The sequence below is a fragment of the Dermacentor andersoni genome, chromosome 1 (assembly GCF_023375885.2).
Source record: "Dermacentor andersoni chromosome 1, qqDerAnde1_hic_scaffold, whole genome shotgun sequence".
Classification (NCBI taxonomy): Eukaryota; Metazoa; Arthropoda; class Arachnida; order Ixodida; family Ixodidae; genus Dermacentor; species Dermacentor andersoni.
In genome coordinates, this window is record NC_092814.1 from 31,322,264 (window position 1) to 31,348,018 (window position 25,755).

The following is a 25,755-nucleotide window of genomic DNA, read 5'->3' on the forward strand; positions in this document are numbered from 1 at the left end:
GTGTACTAGAATATGGTTCTGGTACACCCGACGTCAAAATCTTCGACGTCAAAATCTGCCTGCTAGGGGAACGATGGCCGCTGCGTGCCTCATCATCGCGTGGTACGTGGGAGACGTGCGCGCGCGCCATTTTTCATTAGGCCAAAGGCGCAAGAATAAAACGGGCGAATAACACCTCAGCACTGCCTTCAGCGTCCTATTTTTGTCTTCCCTCGACAAACATCGCCTTCGTCCTTGTGGCATTACTGCGTAGACGTCTCACATTGTGTATTAGCATTAACTGCTTAGAACACATTTGAACAGAATGACTTTAACGTGCAGGCATGAAGGAATAGTTGACTTCGTCCACTCATATTATAGTTGACCGACCTGAATGTGCACCTTTCGTTAATATCCCTGTTTGATCATGGTTGCCGGGTCGGAAACCAAATCTTCTAGGGGCACCACCCTCAATCTTCCTTTGTAATAATAAATATGTTTTTATCACCATCAACATATCTGAACATGCACGCGACGAAGCTGATGGCGTCAAGTCCTTTCTATTTATGCTGGCAATCCAAAGCCGACGCTTGTCTGCAACCGCAGCTGCGGAGTCCACGGAGTCGCCGCCTGCTGAATGGGGCACTTCAGACTCGCTTCGAAAGTTATTTTGCTGCCAAATACAGTACAGTGCATGGTAGCCTGTTGTCCTTGAGCCATCTGATATCGCAGCAATCACAGGCGGAACACCTTAGAATCGCACTAATTCGCAATCACACCACTACCGTTCCAAGTGCTGCTGGGAAAAACAGCAATTCGCACATATCAATGCGAGAAGAGCGGCATCGCGCGCTAGCTGGCTCAAGGCTACGTTTCTCCTCGCCGATAAAACGGTCTGTATGTAATGTGTAACCTCAAACAATGATTATGCACTACATCGTTCGCAATTATCTATCGCAATTGTATAATTGCACAATTGCGCAACTATCATGCTTGGCAATCAACGTTGTAGTGGAAGTTGTTTGGAGACGTATAATTGAAACAGTAGGCCGACGAAGAAAATGAAGGTCTATTCTTTTTCTTTCAGTAACCAAAGCAATGCGTATACAGTGTACCGGCTAGTTCGCACGGGCTCTCCCGTGCTTCCGACTCTCGCTGACAAGCTGTCTGGCCGATGCCGCGCATCTCGCGCGCTGTATTACTTCAGAAAATAATGTTGCTGTTGCAGAGAGTAGTTGTGCGTTTTCCAGGTCTCTTGAGTCGGTCAGGTACCCTTGCACAGGCACCACTCGGGACCTAAGAGTGCGCATATTCTTCAAATGCGTCGCACTCATTTGGTTGACCGTGGCATATTCACAGCCAGTGCCGCCAGGTCGTTTTAACAAATATTCCATGTTAACGCCTTTAATTCCAGTCGAGTTATTTTACAGTTCTCTATTTTGTAAAGCTTGATGCCAGGATGCCTGGTAAACAATTCTTAAAAAATCGTTCCGCGGTAAATTTAGGAGCACGAAAGCTAGCAAAACATGTTTCCTCGGAGCTTCGCTATATAGTTACCTGTACTGGGATGTACGCTGGTGCGGCACACAGCATGGCACTCTGACACACCTCTGATTGTTGTCATCTGAGGGATACCTCAATAGAGTTCAAGGCTAGACATAGAATAACAACACGTTGCACGTGCTTCACGTATCGACTATGTGCATACTTGGCTCGCCTCTATTTCGATCGCCGACAGAGCTGGCCCATCGCCGTTCGATAGTGCCGCCATATTGAAGTTCGAAGCTTAGTGCCGACACACTAAGAAGTTTCCGAATCGCAAAAGCTTGTTGAGACCTCTCAGTAAAACGCGAAAACTTGCCACTGATTGACAACAGCACGTACGCTGCGCGCCCACAGAACGCCTATATATATATATATATATATATATATATATATATATATACAGTGCACCCTCCAGCGCGATCCCACATACCAGAATGGCGCCGGACCATAGACGCCACTGTGATCGCAAGTCGGGGCGCCCTCGATAAAACGGTGACAATAACCACCATGATAAATACAATTGTAGACATTGCCTTTAGTTCTACAGTATTTAATTAATTACAACATTACAATGAATGCGTTAAATCTGCATGTATATTATTAAGAAAGCATGATCAAGGCTAATGTTGCTTTCGGGGCTTGTTGGTGAGAGAGCAGTAAACGTGGTGGAGGACATGTCTTTTGCCGCAAATTAAAACACACACAAAGGAAGAAACATCTTTCTTTATGAAGCGAACACCAACTAGGCCAACAAACAGTTCTTAGTAAATGTGGTGCAGATGACAAAAAAGGGGACGAACAAATAAAGGAACTGGGCACACTTCGCGCTTGTTTGTCCTGTCAGCAACATGTCACGTTTAGTGCTCTTGTAGGTAACTGGGTTGTTTCCCGCATAAATTTGGTTTGTAGAACAGTATATACGGAATGTTCCAGGTCACTATTTCCTGCGAAATATCGAGCTGAGTCGTCGTCGTCAACACACTTAGTGTGGATTGCTCCTAGTGTCGTCTGCTAGTCTTCAGATGATGTACATGTGTGAGTATGGCATTAGTTTCTCGTCATTGCGGTTCCGTTGTCGTGGTGCACTCAATGATATGTCGGCCCTTTTTTGACAATAAACTGCGGCTCAGCGTAGTTCTTCCTTTCTTTGCTCCTGCCATGGGTAGCGAACACATTTCGCGGGTGAGGTTCGTCCAGCGATGAGAATAAGTGCTATAAAAACCAGTAACAACATTAGCGTAGATCACCGTTTTCAATATACTTTCTATATTGAAAAGCCGCATACGCACTTAAATCTAAACCAAAAAAATTGAGAAGTGCCGGTTTGTTGGTACGTACTTGACCAAATAAGCAGCGCTGAACACACTGGAAAGAAGAAAAAAGAAGGGGGGGGGGGGGGGGTAGACGTATGAATGCGCGAGAGGATCTCCAATTACCCCTGTCCTGCGCCAACCGATTCCAACTATAGCGCCCGCGAATTTCCTAATTCCATCGCTCCACCTATAGTCTTCTGCCATGCTCGACTGCGCTTCCCTTCTCTTGGCATCCATTCTGTAACCCTAATGGTCCACCGGTTATCTAACCTACGCATTACATGACCTGCCCAGCTCCATTTTTTTCTCTTAATGTCAATTAGAATATCGGCTATACCCGTTTGCTCTCTGATCCAAACCGCTCTCTTTCTTTCTCTTAACATTATGCCTAGCATTCTTCGTTCCATCGCTCTTTGCGATGGAGCCGCCAGTTTTTCAAACATTGTCTCCTCCATCTTTGATTAAATCGACTGTTATTCCATCTTCTCCTGCCGCTTACCCCGTTTCATGTCTTTCAAGGCACTTCTAACCTCATCGCTAGTTATAGAAGGAGTCTGTGCAACCTGTTCATTACTGCTTCGTTGGAGGTATCGTGGCTCCTTTGGGTACAGTACAGGTCAGTACCGAATTCTTCCGCTGCTTTTACTGTACCTTCGAGATTGCTGATGATATTACCCTGCTGATCTTTCAGTGAATACATCTTGGTTTCTCCAATTCAAAGTTTTCTTCTCACTGATTTCATGCTGGGTCCATTTTCTACTGCTTCCTCAGTCTCTCACGTTATAATTTCTAATATCCCTTATTTTATCTTTGTTGATCATTTTTAACACTTCCGCGAATTCTATCTTATCTCTTGAGTTGGACACTTTCATTCTTTGTCGTTTCTTTATTAGGACCTTTGTTACTTAGGAGAGCTTCCCTACTGGTTGCCTTGGTGCCTTTTCTCTCTCTTCAATCGCTGCTTCTGAAGTCAGCCTAGTTATGGTTTCATTCGTTACCTCTATGTCATCTTCATCTCTCTGTTCTAAGGCTGCATATGCGTTTGCAAGTACCAGCCTGGTTTTGTCTGCTTTTAGCCTTGCTGCCTCAATGTTGACTTGTTTCTTCTTGACCAAGTTTACGCTTTCTCTCATCAAACTGAGGTCGATCCTAGACCTGACTAACCTATAATCACTGCACTTTACCTAACACTTCAACATCCTTCACTATGCTGGGATCGGCAGAAAGCATGAAATCTATTTCATTTCTTGTTTCACCATTAGGGCTTTTCCAGGTCTGCTTTCAGTTGTTACGCTTTCTGAAGAAGGTGTTCATTATTCGCAGCTTATTCCTTTCCGTGAATTCTACCAGCATCTCTCATCTAGCGTTCCTAGAATCGACGCCGTAGTACCCAATTGCTTGTTCACGAGCCTGTTTTTCCCCCAATTCTGCATTGAAGTCGCCCATTACTGCAGTATAACAATATTTTTATTCTTACGCTGATAAAATGATATCTTCCGAGTGGTCTCCGGTAGTCTGAAAGTGCGTTTTGCATTTTTGCATTAAAAAGTGGTAATTAGATAAATAGTGTTAGAAAATAGTGTAAAGCATGATTGACGATTGCGAAAGATGATAGAGCGTGGTTCAAATAATGTTCTAGATAAACCGCCTGTCATTGAACAACAATTAGATTTTTTTGGACAGAAAAAATTTTTATAACATGCTACACAAAGTGACTAGAATTATGAGCGAAATTTAAAAATTTGTATTCACCTACAATGCCAATTAGTCGACGCGAAATTTTGCGAATGAGCCCCCCTATCGTGCTTCATTTCCAAAGATGTGTAAGCTCTCGTTTACTCGCTCGGCGCAATGTTTTGTGACTGAGTCACGAGATCTGCCCACGAGGGCTGTGGTTATGTGAATTTTTATTTTAATTAAAAAATGAAATTATGGCATTTTACGTGCCAAAACAACCTTATGATTATGAGACACGCCGTAGTGGAGGACGCCGGATTCATTCTGACTACCTGAGGTTGTTTACAGGGCCTTTATATTTAAGTATAGGCGAGCGCTTTCGCATTCGCCCTCATTGAAATGCGGCTGCCGCGGCCGGAGTCGAATGAGCGACCTCGAGCTTAGCCACTGGTCTACCACATTGCGTGGCGATATAGAATATCTATTTAACATACAATGTTTGTTGTCTTCCTAATGCTGTAATTTATAGAACTAAAACTAGAAAAAAAAATACAGGCAGTAACTGGACAGTGCCATGTTACGCGAGACGCAATCAGAGCGCGAGGAAACGCATAAAAATGAAGCCATCATAGCCGGAGCGTGGCAGACGACAAAGGCGGGTGCCCCGACTGACGTCACCGGAGCGCCGTTCGCAGCGCCACCATCAGTTGCGCACGAGGCTAATAGAGCGCTCGGAACACATTTGCCTAGAGTTACTGTACATGTTACCAAAGCTACCTTTGGTAGCATATACAGTAACTCTAAATTGCCTAAGGCACTTTATTCTATGCCTAGGCTGCCTGGATGTCAGTGCAACGTGGCATGGGGCCGCGTTGATAAGAGCGCTCGGAGGCATTCCCACCTTCAACTTGGGAGCGTGACCGTGATCTGGCAGGGACTCGATTGCGTGGCTACTCCAATTGCCCTGGGAGTAGCTAACGCGTTCGCCTTCCGCGTGCTCTCTGCAAGCATGTAGGAAACGGAATGAACATATGAGCCGTGTTTCCCTCTTTCCTCAAAATTGAACATTTTATTTTGCACTTCAACAACTATTATTTTCCTGCCAGGTTTCTTTCTTGTTTTTAACGATAGCTGGTTTAGAGGAAGCTTTAGCTCGGGTGCTCCTATCTAAATACACGTTAAAGGAGAATTCGTTTTTCTCGGCAACCACTGCGCCAAATTTGCCTAGATTTGTTGCATTTAAAAGAAAAACTTAAAATATAGTGACTGTTGGTTTCGAATTTTTCATTTAGGTCGGCAATTTTTTATTAGAAAGTAGCAAAAATAAAAGAAAATTCAGAAAATGAAACTATCAAGTTTACAACTCTGTAACTCAGCGATAAAAAATGATATGACAATTATGAGAATATTGCATCTAATAGTACATCTAAAGCTGACAAAACTGGTATGTTTCACATGAATCTCAAAAATTTTAGTACTATGGATATACAGCTTTTGCAGAACCCTTGTACAGAACGTAACAAATTCACACAAGATATAAACCGACATATCAAATTTCTCCGCTTTCAGTGTTCTAGTGGATGCCGTTTACAGAACCGCGATATCTGTTCTTGATTCAGAGCTATTAATGTGCAAACTTCGTGCTTCTATTTTTTTCAAACTTTCGAATTTTTGAAAACCTTTTTAACAAAATTGAGGCCCTAAATCGAAATTTCTATTCCAACAGTTACTAGAATTTAACTCTCTCTCTCTCAAATGCAACGAATTTCATTAAAATCGGTCCTGGGTTTATCTCAGAAAACGTTCTTGCGTATTACATGTATTTGAATAGGCCGCGTCGGAGTTGCGCCCGAGCGCGCTAGCGAAATTCATGAGCCTTATCCAGACGTTGCGTGCTACTACAAGCACAGGCTTTGTAAAACAGCTGTTGTTGATCCTGGAACACATCTACTGCGGGAAGTAAACCAAGAATCTAACTGTAGGAGGCAACAGAATAGCAAACGCGAAAAAAGACACAGCACTTTTTTCTTTCTTCGATCCTGCATTTCTCTTTCACATTTACAGACGCCTTCATAATACTACTACCGGACATACTACTACGTATATGTGTTCTGTGATGTACTTTTACTGCCCTACAGGTTTTTTCCGCCGTAGCTAGTGGAACCATGCGACGGCAACCAGTGCACAGAAACCTGCACGTGCAGAGTGCATTGTCGTACGAGGCTGCTCCTTTCTTTCTGTAGCTGCGTTGTATGATCGATGCTACTTTTGTCACTAGCTTTTCTTTCCCATATAGGTGTTCTGTAGTATACCTACGGTGAGTCAAGTCGGGTTAAGGCAACGCCTTAGTTCAGCGGGGAAGTGTTGCCATCTTGTGGAAATACGTAACACAGAAAGAGACGGAACAAGCCAGTTGCAAAGCTCAAAGCCACATCGTGACTGCAACATATATGAGTTTGGTACTCACTGCACGCGTTATGAAAAGGCACAATTTTTTTCTTTTTTTACGGCCGTGACATGCATAACGAAATGTTACTTATGCGTGATTGACGTTTCTGTTTTCCTATTCCAGACGCCAGGGGGCAATAGAGCGGATCACCGGAAGTTGCAGTACGGAATATGGCGTTGCTTCCGTTATGGGTAACCAGGTTTGCTTTTCCGTTTGCGTGAAATAATTATTTAGCACGACTATTAGTGGCGGGGAAATAACGTATGAGTTTTTGCGCTACAATCAGGCCAAACTTCTTCGACTGCCTATTCTGTGCTCGGGCCTATTGCTGATCAAATTCAAGCTTTGCAGGGAATAATTTCAATATGGAATTCGGTTGAAGCTTTCACGTATTTTATTGCTGTAATTTTGTATTTATGTTGTCATTTGTTTTTCTATTTTCACTGTTAATGCTATGCAGAGCTAACCCGCACAATGCTTGCTAACCTTAGTGGCTACTAACTGCAGCACATCAAATGTGCTGCGCCTATTCTCGCTTTCTGATCACTAACCATTGCCACCTCTCCTTCAGATATAATCCAAACGACAGCCTACTAGCACCTGATTGTAGGTCTGGGAATGATTATTTCCTGAAACGATAATGAATGATTTGTAAGTAACCCTTTTCCTGCTTCTCGCTTTTTTTCTTGGGCCTTTGACGCATGTCTTTCGGTATTTGACGTCTAACCATCGCCAGCTTGTGATGCTTTCACTTCATATGTAATCGCTTTGGCCTGGCATATGGGTGCGTGAATTCGCGTTCACTACGAGGCAGAACTTTAGCGTACACGAAAAGTTGCAACGAAATCTTGTTCACAAATTCTGCCATCCCTTGTTGGGAAAACACAGGTGTGTCGTAATCCTTGTCTCCTTCGAAGCATGCGTTGTGGACTCGATATATGTTGCTTTAAGTTTACCTGCTCAGTGGCCTGATTTTGCTTCGCATGAGTGCGTGCAAAATGGTATGCTGAAACTGGCCGTCCCATTCAAATGTGCTGTGGGGAAAGCTCTCGGCGAGACCATGCACTACTTGCAAAACAAGTTTAGCGCCTGGTCTCGCGCACGTTGGTCCTAAAGCTGTCTAAGCAAAATAGGTTGGACATACTTCATAGCAACATTCGTTGCAGACAACTTTTGCATGTTGAATCCATACCAAACAGGTAATGCCTTACATGAAAGCATGCCTGTTGGAGTTTGACACAAACCTATATTTACAAGTAGTACTTTTTTTTTTATATGTGGGTGCCTGTCGCGGGATGTGGGTGCTTGTGGTATGTCGCCTGGAGCCAACATGCACTTGTTACTGCCAAATGTTGCCCTGTGTGGCACTGATCGGACAAATGACATTACCTGTTTTTCTGCTAGCAAAAAAAAAAAAAAAAACGCATTTGACCACAACATGGCTTTTCTTTTCTTTTGCTTTTCTTAGTGCATACTGTGCCTTTCTAGTGAGCTCCTAGCAGTGCAATTTCTACTGTTCGATCACATGTTATCAAGCTGCTATTAGTAACTTTTGTGGCCTGTAGTGCCATAGCTGTACATCCATCGTGGTGGACATTAAGGTGATCATAATGCTGCTAGATTGCGTACAGTGCTCAGCGATTGAAACGAGATACTCAGACAGTACGGCGGCCGGTGATTCTTGCACCACCGGTGAGCGCTGGGTGATCACTGAGGGGGCCCAGTTGCATCCCGATGAATCAAAATGACCCTCGTTTTTATGTGACAAAAGTGCATCAGCTCAATGTCCCCAGTGTCCAACGGTGGCGCAAAAAAAAGTGCCGGCCACCATGCTGCCTGAGTATCGCATTTCAATCTCTGAGCACTGTAAGTTTGGACATGAATGGAGTTCATTGTGCTCCAGTTTTCCTCAGATGCATTTTATTTTGTATGCTGGGATGCAATATTCTATCATAACTGAGTAAATTTTGGTGAAGTAAATACAGTGTATCAGGCACTCAAATGCATAACATTTCAAATACAGTATAATCCCATAAAATGGAACCTGAAGGGACCGGAAAAATAGGTGCTCATTAACAGCAGTTCCGTTTACTAAGAAAGTAAATGCAGCACTATATGTCATACACCCTTTTACCAAATTTACATATGTTAAGCATAAAGAAATGAATGTAGCAGCTAGTTTGTCCCATTGTTTCGTGCATGATAGGCGGCTACTGGATTGACCAGGCTTTATAGTTTCAGTTTTGAGAAGGCATTGGTGACATATCAAAACAAAAGCATACCTCTTACTGCTCCAGTCAGTGGCTGAATTACATATGGTCATGCGAGAGAGTCCAAATTATCGAACGGCATGCTGCAAGGCTCTCAAAATTTTCATTGTCCTTATTTTGGTAGTTAGTCTGTGGGGCGAGTGCCAGCGCTAAGAAGCTGTCCATGTCTGTATGTGCTATGCATTAAAAATCAAATTTTTGCCTGCTTGAATTGTTGCCACCACTTTTTAAGGATGGCTTTCTGGATCGAAGACAGGGTTCACAAAAAATATTGCCGATCCTGCGTCATTCTTAAAAATTAGAGCTTGCTTCTGTTGTTTTGTTTGTAGAGAGTTGTGAGAATGTTGGTTCTGGTTATTGAAATTTTTTTTTGCATTGCCCTTTACCTTTACCCTTACCATTTTTTGCATTAAGTACAAAATCAAACACTTTAGAGGACGTTGTTTCACTTAAGCAGCAATTCCATTTAAGCTATTTTTGTTAAACGAGATTGTACTGTACTGTGAGTGCTGCAGCCTGTCACTTCACTCGCATAAATTGAAGTATTGAAGGTAGTCCATCACAAAGCATGAAATATTCAGGCATACGGCCCAGTAAGGTGTGAAAAATTCTTACAGGATGTGCTTAATTGTGCTTTTGCTTGAACTTTGCTCCACACATCACAGTGCAAAATTTAGTTTGGTTCAGTGTTGATCGTGGGCCGTCAAAGTCTGCATGTTGTGCCGCAGTGTATTACGAGTATGAAGTGAAGTTTAAAAAAACCAAGTGAAGTTTGCGCTCGTGTAAGGAAACAAAGTAGTTTTGTGATCAAACAATAAGAGTAACTCTGGAAGCATATTAGTCTCTTGGTTATTGAAAGAGTTGGACAAGAGTTAAGTTGGTCAACAACGGACAAAACCAGTGGAAGGTCAAAAATAAATATTGCTTCTCTTTTCGATTCTACTTTTCTTGGTCTTTGAGGAATCTAAAGAAAGAGAATACAATGGGCAGGGACAGAAAAAATACGGGGATACAATGACTGCAGGGATCTGAAAGTCAATGACGATGGGAAAGATACTTTCCTGGCATTTGAGTCTGAATAATGCAGCGAACATTTTGAACACAGACTTTTCAAGGTGCATTCAATTGAGGCACACTACATATAGCAGCTGCATGCACCTCCCTTTCTGTCTCGCTCGATATTTATTAACTATTTTCCTTTTTGATGATTTAATATGCAAGCCAATATTTATTTTCTCACAATGTACCACACTTCTAATTTAAGAAGACATTGATTGATTGGCTATTCGTCTGCGCTTCTTTTGCTTCTTGAAAATGCAGCAGTTGCCCGTTCTGCAGGTGCTCACCACTGTGTTGCTGGTTCACAAACAAACTGTGGTACTGCCACTGTCTGTGAAAGTTGTGCATAAACATTTTGTTTAATTTCTTTAAAATTTTTTAGAATTTTTTTTTTTAACAAACCTAAGTGTGTGTGTAAGTGCACTGTAATGTAGTCATGTGAGGTAGTGGTCATGTAGTCGAGGCTATGTTAACTTGTTTTTATGTTCTAAGCCCAGTGTCAGACATGAGGCCTTAAGAAAAAACCTTTTTTTTCTCATAAATAGATATAGTACTTTTGTTTACTTGGGTGGCTTAAATGTGTGCATCCTGAGTTGTACTCTGCAAGTTTCTAGGCTCGAGCAGCGAAATTTTCTAGCTTACACCATAAGTGCATTGTATATGACATATCACAGTTGTATATCTACCTTCTCACTTGCACAAGCCTATATTTGCTAATGAGAAGTTGGATATGTGGTTGTATGCATATGGATTCCATAAACATAATTTTTGCTATTGGCCATTCGAGGCATCAATTTCTTTGATGTGCACCTTTAAATGTTGATATGGTTATATTGTGTGCTTCATATACAGTGTCTCGAACGTGCCATAAAATCCGGCAAATGAACCGTAGAATAATGTATGGGGAAACGGGGAACAGTTTTAGAGCTGTGAAAATTGCCCAAGTATGGTTTGGCTAACGAATGCTTGGTCATTGCCATATAAGGCTGAAAACAGTTCAACCCTAAGAACTTTGGCACTTAAAGGGACACTAAAGGCAAATATTAAATCAAGCTAAAGGGATAGATTAGTGCTCGAGAATCTCTAAGGTGTCAATATTATCACGAACAGAGCCTTAATAATCGAGAAATTGAGGCAAATGTAGGACATGGTTAAAGACTTCCCCGGGACATTCAAGTACTTGCCTGATGACGAAAGCACTCCTCAGTTAAATTCTGTCACTAGTAGTCAACCATTTGTTACCAAAAAAAAAAACATCCTTGTATTGTATTATAAGGCGAAATGAAATTCTGCTTGTCCAGTTCTATTTCATTTTTAGAAATAAGAACTCATTGAAATTACGCTGACAACGACGCGCGTGGTCGAAAGGTTTCATTTCTGCTCGACTCCGCGCCGCCCATGCTTTCGTCTTGCAGTAGTTATTGCGTAGTGCTGTGCTGGTTTTGCTGGTTCGCGAAACTCTCACAAACTGCAAGTAGCAGAGAATTCAACTTCCATGTGTTGTTGCGGGATGCCCAAACGGTCTACGCCACTTGACCAAAAAGCAGTTGCAGCGGTGAATCTGCCGCTCTGACTTGGCTTGGTACCGCCGTCTGTTGGACGCCGTTTTACTCGCCAACAGCAGCAAAGAGTACTGATAGCGTATGCAACCTCGCCACTTCCCCGGTTCGGTGGCGGGAGATTTGAATTTCAAAAAAGGTATTCACATCCTTCAGATGCAAATTTCTCGTAAACTAAGTCTTTTCTTGGCACGAAACAAGCGTTGTGAGGTTTCTGGAATGGTATTTAAACTGTCCACATTGACTTACATGTAGTATTTGCCTTTAGTGTCCCTTTAAAGATTAATTAAGAAAATTTGACATGGAAAATTTGCAGTTCAGAACTTCTGTTATTTACAGGATTTTACAGTAAGCAACATCCCAGTTTACAGAATATTGTGCTACAGAGGTCTCAGTCTCTTGTTTTCTTTGAGATGATGTGTTAAAATGGTACTTTTCTTTAAAAGTGAGCACTAGACATATTTTTGGTGGCATGTTGAAACCATGTAGTTTTGGTAACATTATTAAGGATTTTCTATAAATATTTTCTGCTGCATGTTTATTATAAGTACAGTGGTTTGCATTAAATATTTTCAGTTACATAGTTGCTTCTTTATAAAATTTTTGTGCGCTTATAAGCAAGCATCGTCACATTTTGTAATGAATTAATGCTAAAACTTTATTGAAAATGGCTCTTCATTCATGGAGGTATTGTTGAATTAAAGTTTGAATTCTTGAAGCTCGTCAGAAGAAAGAGAGAGGTTCATTGTTTTAATATTTCTTTTATCACAAATTTAGGACAACCAAGATCAAAGTGTCTTGTATAACCAATAGCAGGTATCATATATAACCTGCTGAATAACCACTGTCATTTAGCTCGTGGAGCCACGTAGATGGTCTTGTACTGATTAATATATATTTTCCTTGAGCACACATTAGTAACTAGGCTTTTGATTTAGGGTACTGCCATGTGTACTTCTATGGCTGCGCCTATTTGAAAAAAAAAAAAAAAAGTGGGTGCCAGGAAGTTTAATATTGATCCTTGATCTCGTAGCAAACATGAAAATCAACAAAGGTGCCACTTGATGCGTATGTGTGCAGCACAAGGCCTACTGCATACTATGGGCAGTCATCGACAGTGTCGCGTATGCAGCAGCAGTACTGGACCACCAAGCAGGCATTCTTCCGCAAGATTGGTCGCAAGGAAGATGACTGCATCATTGCCAGCGATGCTGAGCTTGATGCCAAGCTCGAACTCTTCGGGGCCATCCAGGAGTCCTGCACTAACTTGCTGCGGGTGCTGGAAAACTACCAAGACCGCATATTGGGTGTGTTCATTTTTTTATTTTTTCCCACCTGGGAGCAGTTACAATAATGCTTTACCAGACAGCATTAATTATTACATGTATGCACAAAATAGATGCAAAAGGATACCAAGACCTAGGTATGAGGTACGATGATGCTTGACTGTGAGCTGTGGCGTGCCTCATAATCAGAAAGTGGTTTTGGAACGTAAAACCCCATAATTTAATTAACTATAAGCTGTGTTTTCCTTGCAAATCGTTTGAATATTTTTAAAAGCTGCATACATGGTTAATTGTGTAACACTGTATATGTCCTGTACTTTACTGGACAAATACCAGTGTAAGAGTGGGAGTCCAAACTAAGTAGGACCGACAGTGGGTGGCTCTCATCTATGTTTTTTTTTGCTGCAATTTACCTTGTGTGCTACTGTGTATCAATTCAGATTCATTTTTATTGTTTGATTAGTGGTGCATATATACAAGGTGTCTCAGCTATCATGCATCACATTGTTAATAAATAACATTGTTAATAAAGGCGGACCATCACATTCTATGTGAAGATAGCCAAGTGTATATTGTTCACAGTCGAGTAGAGCAGCCGCCAGTAATTTTTTTGTTGATGCCATTCAATTTATTAATTAATTTTAATTAGACTACTTTTTAAATTACTGCTCTGAATGGCGTGCTGTCAATGAAGAATTTCTGGAAAATTGAAAGAAACTTAAAACTGGCATGTTTTCAGCCAAGTACACCCGGTCACAAAATATTGCGGGCCATGAAATCTGAGAAAAAGCTGGACATCTCTGAAGTTTCACAACGCAGCCTGCTAATTGCCTCGGCTAGAATATGCTAACAACATTGTCGTATATAGTTTTACTAGCTACTGCTACAGGCTGCTCAGGAAATGAATGTTTTCTGAGATCTTGTGGTCTTTAAACTTTTGTGGTCAGGTGTACTTTTTGCTGTATGATATATGAAAAATGTGATGTATGATAGCTGGGACTCCCCGTATAAGAGTGCCACAGTTTGCTAAGTGTTGCAGGTACTGCTGTTGTGCATGGTTGCACTGAGTATATAGATTAAATGGCCTGAGATTGATGGTGGTGTGTAATATCTGTGGCTGTGTGGCAAACAGTATTGCTCCCTTCATGTATTTTCGTTGCAAAATGTTATATGAAGATTGAAAAAAAAATGTAATCAGTGAACACGACATGTTTGCACACTAATTGGTATATATATTCATGTTGTGAAAGGTAAAGTTTCAGAAAACTTGATGTATAAGTTCTTGCATGCACAGGCTTTACTGTACTCTCACCTGAAGGTGTTGAAGGACCCCTCACCAGGTTTGGGCATTGCAAACAGAGTTTGCACAATGCATGGATCATGTGCTGATAATCACGCCTACAAAGTATCAAACTGCTTCAAGGTGCGAAAACATCTAAAATTTCAAATGAACACCTGTGCACTCTTCCTCTCAAGTGAGCACCGCTTCCTGCCGGAGAATACAGGTTACATGCATAAACACCTCTGCGTAAGACACCTTGCCTGCAGTGTCATTGATTGTGGCACGTGACTTCAGTAAATCACCCAAGGCGGCATACGTCAAACTGTAACTGGAAGTGCGTTGCTGCTCAGCAAAAAAAGGAAGAGAAAAAAAAAATGCAGAGGCGGAGCTCGTGGCGTAAACATGACCAGTCACTTGGTTCCAGTATGGAAGAAGGCAGGGTAGAAATATCACTTTTAGACACTAGTCAAGGCAAAGATGAGGGTGTCATGTTGGTGGTGAAGCTTGCTTCCTGTCAGCATGGCAATGAAACATTTCAGTTTCTCTCATCACCTCTAATAAATAGTCAATATGAAAAATCCTTGCAGTAAGATGCTGCCAAGATGGCAGTTTACATTTTTTGTTTTATAGCCAAAATTTCCAATGGGGCCTGGGCAGGGGCCCTTTAAGACATGCTATTGGCACATGTGCACTAACCTTGAACTAATGACATTAGTGGCTGTTTCTCTGGTAGTTCCTGTGTCCCATAGCCGCACATGAACATTAAAGTAATTTTAGTGTGGGGCTGTGGGTTGTTTTCCAACACCTGGGGATTCTTTAATGTGGACTGTAATGTCAGCATATGGGTATTATTTGACCCCATTGGTGTGTGGCTTCTGCTGGCAGGAATTGAACTTGTGATTGAATTGAATTGGTTATGTATGTGCCCCAAAAGAGCATACAAAAGCATTGTAATTTGGTACATAATGAAGAAAAAGTCAAAAAGAGATCATAAACAAATACATATATCGTCGAAAAATAATTCAGTGGTATTTTTAAAAACACAGGTACCGTTTATGAAAATGTCAGCATTGTCATTGTTATTCACACTGTTAAATAAACATTGAGAACGAATTATGTGACTTGGCTTGCGAATTTTCTTTACTCTAAACAGATATTTCACTCTAAATCGCTTTGCCAGGAGAAAAAAAAGCAAATAGTAGATTGAAGCAAAAATGGACATTCTATATACTCATGAATGCACCTCTGCAAAAAATATGATGTCCCAAACTTTTCATTGCCAATTCAATGTTTTTCATGTTGCACCTATCATGAACTCTCACGTAATTGTAATAATCTGAATGACCCATGAATCTATCGAGAATTAAACTAATAAATCTGCATAGCACTTTTACAGTTTTCTCCTAAAGAACAACACCAATGCTATTCCATACTATTTAAACGGTATTCAAGTTTACTAGCAACTAAAGATTGAAACAATTTAATAAACCAATGAGAATCACTAAAACCACGAGTAGTTTAGGATACAAAACCAAGAATGCTAAAAGATGTACTTACGATGTGGTTAACGTGTTTACCAAATTTTAGGTTAATAGCAAAATGAACAACTATATCTTTAGTTTCATACTTTTTGTCAAACAGTGTACCATCCAAAAGTGTATACAAAATGGACAGGGCAGTTTTTAAAATTGAAGCTTTTCTTTGCGTACCTCACCGGGTTTTGTCACCATGGGAGCTGCGGCCTTAATGTTTCCTTGCTAAATGGGCCAACTAGTCACAGTAGAGCACGCAAGCCTTGTGCGCTGCTGGGTTCCTTGCAGCATCACCATATGGTGCTCGCATCCGCGGTAGCGATGGAGCTGGCCGTGTGGAGGAAAGGAAAAGAACCAGAAAGTTGTTTTTTGCTCATCTACAGCTGCATGGTAATGAGGAAGTAAACGCTTCTTAGGGATAGAATAGATTCAAATTGCACTATGTACATATGCGCCTGCTGCCTCTGAGCCAATGATGCATTAGGGCGTCTGTCGTACTCGTTAGTAGTCAGCGACTCTGCTTAAAGGGCCCCTCGCCAGGTCTGGCCATTTTGAGCTGAAAAGTGCAGTGCACACAATTGGCGCTAATGATCGTGTCTGCTAAGTATTACTCCCTGCGTGCCATGGAAAGAGCTTAAATTTCAAATTGAACGTTGATCGCACAAGTGTGCCTACGTACATGGCAGGGCTGTGACGTCACTCATTCAAGGCACATAAGTTATTTGTTTAATCTCTTGCTTCAATAGACAAATTAAAGTTTAGATGAATAATAATACATAAAAACTGAATGCCTACGTGTTTTTGTTTTACTTCATACCGTACCAAGAGAGGTGTACTTTTGTTTCGTCTGCTTCTTCCCACGTCGTGCAGTTGTGTGCATAGAAAACAAAGCTATGTCATGTTCTACCGTGTTTCTGCGCTGCAGTCATGCTCTTTCTTCGTCTCGCGTCTTCCTCAGTGCTTGTGATTGTGGCACCTATTTATACCGCTAATCACATGTTCTTGTGCAGAGCATGAAAAATTGTCCATTGCATCAAACAAGACAAATGCAACAGCTCGCGCATGCGACTATCACCCAAGGTGCACCACTCAGCAAAAACGCACGCGAGAAAAAAAAAAAAAAAAACGATGAAGGCGGTGCCCATGATGTATTTGTTACACAATCCTCTGACTCTGGTATGGGAAAATGCAGGGAAGAAATTTCACTTGCGGAGGCTAGACGGGGCAAGTGGAGTGAGTGTCTCTTGGCAGTGACGCTTGTCTCCTGAAATTGTAGATTTGCAGCACTTCAAATATTTCTGTCTCTGCTATTAATAAATGAACTAATTTGGAAAATTCTTGTGGTAGAACACTCTAACCCTTTCAGGGTGGATTTTTTCGCCATATGCGACCGCCCAGGGTCGATTTTTTTTTATTGCAGATTCCAATCCTTCTGAGGGATCTATTTCGAAAAAAAATTTACTGCAGTTTTTCTAGGGTTACTGTAAAGTGAAAAAAAAATAGTTTGCATTGGTATATATTGACACGTGTACTTATATTTATCGGGCGACCCCGTTTCGCCGCCTAACAAATCTTATCGCACAGCGCGGGACGCGCTTGCATGTACCGAAGTTTCTGGAAAGTTATCGATGCTTCTATCCGCAGTCTGTTGTCGCCGAGCCTTGTATTATCTGATTTCATCGCGTGACTCGAATGTTGTAGAACTTTGTGGAAGGCATGCGGGTCCCAACGATTAGTCTGGAACATTCGACGACTGTTGTATAAAAGCCGACGCGCTTGACCCGCTGATCAGATTTTCGACGATCGCCGAGCGTGTTCGCCGCTATCGTTGTGCTATAAGCGCAGCCTGTTTTGTGGGCACAGGTTCGCCCAATAAAAGTTTGTTTTGTCGTTCACAGTATTGCTACTGTGTTATTCAACGTCACCACCACGTGACATCTGGTGGAGGTGCTTTTCGTTCATGTACCGGACGCCCCCGACAAGCCGTGATCCAAGCCCGGACCGCAAAGAGAGCACCAACGTAGTCCCGGAGCATCGAGCAAGCCGCCGTCTTCAACAGCTGCCCCCGGAGCACGGACTTCTACCTGAGAAGACCAAAAAGATTGTGGACAAGGCAACCCCAATGGCAGCCCCAACGTCCCCCATCGTGCTGCAGCAGCCCAGGGAACCTCCGACGTTCCGCGGATCAACATTCGAGGACCCGGAAACCTGGCTCGAAACGTATGAGAGGGTCGCTAAGTTTAACAGTTGGGACAGCGACGACAAGCTGCGGCATGTCTATTTCGCGTTGGAAGACGCCGCCAGAACGTGGTTCGAGAATCGGGAAGCCACCTTAACGACGTGGGACCTTTTCCGAAGCGGCTTCTTGCACACGTTTACAAGCGTCGTGCGAAAAGAGCGAGCCCAAGCTCTACTAGAAACCAGAGTGCAGCTGCCGAACGAGACGATCGCGATCTTCACGGAGGAGATGGCCCGTCTTTTCCGGCACGCTGACCCGGAAATGTCGGAGGAGAAAAAAGTTCGCTTCCTGATGCGCGGCGTCAAGCAAGACCTTTTCGCCGGACTTATTCGTAACCCGCCGAAGACTGTGGCTGAGTTTTCTGCAGAGGCATCGACGATCGAGAAAACTCTGGAGATGCGCACCCGGCAATATAACCGCCAGGGGCACACGCCGCAGTATGCCATCCAAGGACTGGGTTCGGACGACCTTCAAGAGACCATCAGGGCCATTGTGCGCGAAGAACTGCGCAAGGTCCTGCCTTCGTCGCAGCCTCAAGTAGCTTCGATCGCCGACATCGTGAAAGAAGAGTTGCACCGATCGCTTGGAGTTCCTGAGGTGCAACCGCAAGTACCGCAGCCTCAGCCAGAAGCGATGACTTACGCCGCCGTCGCACGTCGTCAAGGTCCCCCTCCGCGACCGCGCCAGGGCCCTGCAACGCCCCAATTCCGTCGTCCGCCGCCGCCGCCAGTACGACCACCCGTCGCCCAGCGCACCTACGCGAGGAAGACGGACATTTGGCGCGCCCCCGACCACCGCCCGCTCTGCTACCACTGCGGCGAAGCCGGCCATGTTTACCGCCGATGCCCATACCGCGAGCTGGGATTGCGAGGCTTCGCCGTCAACGCGCAGCGCCCGAGGGAAGGTGAACGCCCTCGTGACATCGCCGACTACCTCGCCGCTACTCAGTGGAGCCCTCGACGACCGTCCCGTTCGCCGTCACCAGGCCGCTACCTGTCGCCACAGCGCCGACCATACACTGGCCCAGCCCGGGGCCGGTCCGTCAGCCCATATCCGGAAAACTAAAAGCAGCAACCGATGGAGGTGCGGTTGCTGTTCGTCGAACTGACGAAGATCCTCCGCCGCCGACGAAGACGCCGAAAAGCCTATCTCGACGACATAACAACGACGACACACCGCCGTCTCGACGAAGTCTGGCAGGAAAGAACACGCTGACGAATGACCACCTGACGACGCCACGTACCAACCACAGGTCAACGCGACGCAGCCGTGATCCGACGCCGAGGCCTAACTGTAACGCAAGACAAAGAACCACCGACCTCGACGTGCTTCTCGACGGCCACGCAGTCACCGCCTTAGTAGACACAGGAGCCGATTACTCTGTCATGAGTGGAACCATCGCAGCCCAATTGAAGAAAGTTAAGACTGCATGGGAAGGCCCGTTAATTCGGACCGCTGGAGGACACCTCATCACACCGAGTGGAATCTGCACGGCAAGAATTACCATTCATGACCGGACTTACCCTGCCACCTTCGTTATCCTGCAACAGTGTTCACGAGATGTCATTCTCGGCATGGACTTCCTGAATCAACATGGCGCAGTCATCGACCTGAAGTCGAAATCGATAACGCTGTCACAAGACCAAGCGATACCGCCGGAGAGCTGTCGTAGTCACCACGCCTTGAGTGTGCTCGAAGATCAAGTGAGCATCCCGCCGCGCTCCAGCATTATTATTTCCGTCGGCACTGAAACACCCGCTGACGTAGAAGGCCTCATCGAGGGCGACCAACATCTACTGCTCGACCGTGAAATTTGCGTCGCAAGAGGGATCGCTCAACTCCACGGAGGGCAAGTGGAAGTTATGCTAACCAACTTCAGCCAAGAGTTCAAGCACATCAACAAGGGCACGACAATCGCATACATCGAGGAAATTTTGGAAACCAGCAATGCCTTTGTCCTCTCGGATTCAGCCGCATCTACCCCGATGAGCATTGTCCCCGAACGAGACTTCGACGTGAATCCAAGTCTTCCTATGAGTAAGCAGCAACAGATCAGAAGTCTTCTCCGACGATACAAAGACTGCTTTTCGACGTCATCGAGGATTCGACAAACACCAGTTGCAAAGCATCGCATAATAACCGAAGAGAGCGCTCGACCACTCCGCCAGAGCCCTTACCGAGTTTCGACGCGAGAACGTGAAGCTATTAGGCAACAAGTCGACGAAATGCTGCGCGACGACATCATCCAGCCGTCGAAAAGCCCGTGGGCCTCTCCTGTAGTCCTGGTAAAGAAAAAGGACGGAACCCTACGCTTCTGCGTCGATTATCGTCGACTGAACAAGATCACGAAGAAGGATGTGTACCCCCTTCCACGGATAGACGACGCATTGGATCGGCTCTGCAACGCTAAATACTTCTCGTCGATGGACCTCAAGTCTGGCTACTGGCAAATAGAAGTCGACGAGAGAGATCGCGAAAAGACTGCCTTCATCACGCCAGACGGCCTCTACGAGTTCAAGGTCATGCCATTCGGACTGTGCTCGGCGCCTGCAACGTTTCAGCGCGTCATGGACACGGTGTTAGCCGGACTGAAGTGGCAGACGTGCCTTGTTTACCTCGATGACGTCGTTGTCTTCGCCGGAAATTTCGACGATCACCTTAGGCGGCTTGCGACAGTGTTAGAAGCCATCAAGTCATCAGGGCTCACTCTGAAGCCGGAAAAGTGCCGCTTCGCTTACGATGAGCTTTTGTTCCTAGGCCACGTGATCAGCAAATCAGGAGTACGCCCCGACCCACAGAAGACAGCTGCCATCGCAAAGTTCCCGCAGCCAACCGACAAGAAGGCAGTGCGCAGATTCCTTGGCATGTGTGCCTACTATAGGCGCTTTGTCAAGGACTTCTCACGCATCGCGGAGCCGCTAACACATCTGACCAAATGTGATGTCGCGTTCAAGTGGGAAACGCCGCAGGCCAAGGCATTTCAAGAACTCAAACGACGCATGCAGTCGCCGCCGGTACTTGCACACTTCGACGAGGACGCCGATACCGAAATCCACACTGACGCCAGTAGCCTAGGCCTCGGTGCCGTCCTAGTCCAGAGGAAAGAAGGACTTGAAAGGGTGATATCGTATGCTAGCCGGTCGCTGTCAAAAGCGGAAAGCAACTATTCTACGACTGAAAAGGAATGCCTCGCCATCATTTGGGCTATAGCTAAATTCCGCCCTTACCTCTATGGCAGGCCATTCAAAGTCGTCAGTGACCATCATGCATTGTGTTGGCTAGCTAACTTAAAGGACCCTTCAGGACGGCTGGCGCGGTGGAGCCTCAGACTACAAGAATATGACGTCACGGTAATATACAAGTCCGGAAGAAAACACTCCGACGCCGACTGCTTATCGCGCGCCCCCATCGATCCCCCGCCGCAGGACGACGAGGACGATGACGCCTTCCTTGGGATAATAAGCGCGGAAGACTTCACTAAACAGCAACGAGCAGACCCGGAGCTAAAAGGCCTCGTCGAGTATTTGGAAGGAAACACCGACGTTGTCCCTAGGGCATTTAAGCGCGGGTTGTCGTCGTTCACGCTGCAAAACAACCTGCTCGTGAAGAAGAACTTCTCACCAGTCCGCGCCAGCTACCTTCTTGTTGTACCGTCAGCGCTGCGTCCAGAAATACTGCACGCCCTACACGACGATCCAACCGCTGGGCACCTCGGATTCTCCCGGACACTGTCGAGAATACAGGAAAGGTATTACTGGCCGCGTCTGACCGCCGACGTCGCCCGTTACGTCAAGACATGCCGAGACTGTCAACGACGCAAGACACCACCGACAAGGCCAGCAGGATTACTACAGCCGATCGAACCTCCTCGCCGACCATTCCAGCAGATTGGGATGGATTTGTTGGGGCCGTTTCCGATATCAACATCCGGGAATAAGTGGATCGTCGTGGCGACGGACTATCTCACCCGCTTTGCTGAAACTAAAGCTCTACCAAAAGGCAGCGCAGCCGAAGTGGCGAAATTTTTCGTCGAGAACATCCTGCTGCGACATGGTGCCCCAGAAGTCCTCATCACCGACAGAGGAACGGCTTTTACAGCAGAGCTCACCCAAGCCATTCTGCAGTACAGCCAGACAAGCCACAGGAGGACAACTGCCTACCATCCGCAGACGAATGGTCTCACGGAGCGCCTGAACAAGACCCTCGCCGACATGCTAGCAATGTACGTCGACGTCGAACACAAGACGTGGGACGTGGTCCTGCCGTACGTAACCTTTGCGTACAACACGGCGGTGCAAGAAACAACGCAGATCACGCCGTTTAAGCTGGTTTACGGCAGGAACCCGACGACGACGCTTGACGCCATGCTGCCGCACGTAACTGACGAAGAGAATGTTGACGTCGCTAGCTACCTCCAGCGCGCCGAAGAAGCCCGACAGCTCGCCCGCCTGCGAATCAAGAGCCAGCAGAGGACCGACAGCCGACACTACAACCTCCGACGACGCTTTGTCGAGTACCAGCCCGGTGACCGTGTTTGGGTTTGGACCCCTATACGCCGACGAGGACTGAGCGAGAAGCTCTTGCGTCGCTATTTCGGACCGTACAAGATCATCCGACGTATTGGCGCACTGGACTATGAGGTCGTGCCAGACGGCATTTCGCTGTCACAGCGGCGCCGCTCACGACCTGAAATTGTCCACGTTGTGCGACTCAAGCCGTACCACGAGCGTTGACGAACTTTGGGACTTCGCGTAACTGACCTTTGGACTTGATTTCTTTTCGTTGTTTTGTTAATTATGTTTAATAAGTGTCCTTTTGTGTTTCGCTCTCTTATATTTGTAGCATCGGGACGATGCTTTTTAAGAGGGGGGTATTGACACGTGTACTTATATTTATCGGGCGACCCCGTTTCGCCGCCTAACAAATCTTATCGCACAGCGCGGGACGCGCTTGCATGTACCGAAGTTTCTGGAAAGTTATCGATGCTTCTATCCGCAGTCTGTTGTCGCCGAGCCTTGTATTATCTGATTTCATCGCGTGACTCGAATGTTGTAGAACTTTGTGGAAGGCATGCGGGTCCCAACGATTAGTCTGGAACATTCGACGACTGTTGTATAAAAGCCGACGCGCTTGACCCGCTGATCAGATTTTCGACGATCGCCGAGCGTGTTCGCCGCTATCGTTGTGCTATAAGCGTAGCCTGTTTTGTGGGCACAGGTTCGCCCAATAAAAGTTTGTTTTGTCGTTCACAGTATTGCTACTGTGTTATTCAACGTCACCACCACGTGACAATATCTACTGTTTATTCATGAACAACAACAATAAAAAAAGGAAATAAACTTATAAGAATGAAAAATTTGATTCATTGTTATACACATAGTTCAAAGCTTAGAAAATGCGCTCACGAGAATATTTTGCAAGTCTCAAATGTTCCTGCTCTTACACTAATATGTACATCTATAGCATAATGGAACTGCGTAGGTGCGTGCACCCAAGAAAACTGTGTGGTCGTGTGCCTGTCAAAAAAGCAAAATGTATGACAAACTTCCGCTAATCTTCATCTGATCGCCAACCATAGGCAATTAGTTTTCGCGAATCTCAAAAAAAGAAAGAAAGAAAAGAAAGGAAACACATGCATGGCGGCATCCTTCCTATGTGCACGCTTGTGAGCACTAAACGAGCGAGAAACAGGCGTCCCTCCTTTGAGCAATTAGTAACGAGATAGCCATCAGTTTTACGAGCGCAAAATGCCGAAACCGCCTGTGGAACAAAACCCAAAACACCGGCCGCCCGCCCGCGTGCGCGCCAGTGCGCGAGCGGTAGTATATAGACGCGCCGGAGCAAAGTAGCTTTAAAACAAACCATGCAACGAAAACCAAGAGAGAGAGGCGCAAGAAAAAAATTCCTTTTATTCCCATGTAGTGGCAGCACATGCCAGGAACGAATAAGTTAGGAAATTGCCATGCTTTTTAAATGTACAGACGGCACCGTAAATATACGGCATCGACCATTTTGGACTTGTTCGCGGCGCCATATATTTACGTCATTGACCCTGAAAGGGTTAAAGGGCACGTAAAAATTTTTAGCGTATAACCATAATTTGCTGTGTGGCCTGGTGAGGGGCCCTTTAATAAAAGGCTCGGTATAATTTGTGTGCGCCCGTGCTCGTGTGTGTTTGTGTGTGCGTGCAAGAAGTTTCTGCCTTCAGTGAACGTGTAGAATCCATCACATCCGATGACATCACCTTATTTGACAACTAAACTTCCACCGGTACCATATATATTTATTCATTTATTCAAAAATACCCCCAAAGGCCCTCATTACGAGGGTATTACATGGGGGAAGGGGGGTGATCACAGGCACTGGTCATAGTTTGTACATACTAAAAACAAGAGAATGTAACAAAAGTAATAATAGAGTGAAACATAGTAATATACAAGATAATTAAGTCACAATTATTACAGAGAAAACATTAGTACATATTAGGAGAACATAAGGCAACTGCAATGAAAAGCAAACAGCAACAAACATCGATAACACTGTAAAAGCCCCCCAAAAAATAATAATAAGAGTAGTTGACAAGTCGTGAGCGAATTAAATCTTGAAACTTAGTCAAGTCTGGTTCCGTGGCAATGTCTGATGGTAAGGCATTCCATTCAGTTATTGTGCGTGGTAAGAATGAATATGCATAATGGGATGACTGGCAGTTAGTGTGTTTGACTTTGTATGGATGGTCACGGCGTGGAAAGATAACTGGTGGTGACTGAAAGAAATCATCATGGAGTGATGGATGGGGATAAAGCTTATGGAAAAGTGATAGGCGAGAAATTTTATGGCGAAGTGCTAACTTATCCAACTAAGCTTTATTCTTTAACGAGGTGACGCTGGTGTAACGTGAATAATCTGGAAAAATAAATCGCGTAGCACGGTTCTGCAAGGCTTCGTTGTTACTGATGATATAAGTTCGTTTGGGATCCCAGATGGCAGACGCATATTCTAGGTTAGAACGGATTAATGTTGTGTACGCTAGTTATTTAACATGCATTGGAGCTTCTTTTAAGTTATGTTTAATAAGTCCGAGAGTATGGTTTGAAAAGGCAAGGGTAAGATTAATATGATTATTCCATGATAAGTTTGACTGAAGATTAATGCCAAGGTACTTGTAAGTTGTTGCGAGTTCCACAGCGTTGTTATCAAGGGAGTAGGTGGTTGGAATTCGTGACCTATTGGTGAAAGACATGAGTTTAGTTTGGGAAATATTTAGTGGCATTAACAAATTAGAACACCATGCACTTATTGCATCCAGGTCAGTTTGTAATAAGTGGCCATCAGCGTTACTTGTTACACATCGATAAAGTACACAATAATCTGCAAATAGTCTGATTTATGATGACACGCAACTGGGTAAATCATTAATATAGATTAGAAAGAGTAAAGGTCCAAGTACGCTGCCTTGTGGAACTCCAGACGTAGCATCAGCATAACATGAGTTGGAATTGTTAACTGATGTAAACTGAATTCTAGATGAGAGAAAATCGGTGATCCATACAATTATAGTAGGGTGA

At 44.5% G+C, this 25,755-nt stretch overlaps 1 protein-coding gene across 4 annotated transcripts in view; it reads left to right on the plus strand.

The window, feature by feature from the left end:
* Positions 1-7,031: 7,031 nt before the first annotated feature.
* The window catches only part of ICA69 (islet cell autoantigen 1-like protein), a 78,450-nt gene continuing 59,726 nt past the window's right edge, over positions 7,032-25,755 (plus strand). Inside the window, exons 1-3 of one of the 4 annotated variants that reach the window (XM_050190953.3) lie at positions 7,032-7,154; positions 7,535-7,614; positions 12,932-13,158. In XM_050190953.3, the coding sequence (XP_050046910.1) occupies positions 7,604-7,614; positions 12,932-13,158 (238 nt within the window). In that variant the 5' untranslated portion in view covers positions 7,032-7,154; positions 7,535-7,603. The other 3 variants (XM_050190952.3, XM_050190955.2, XM_050190956.3) reach the window with 3 other exon arrangements.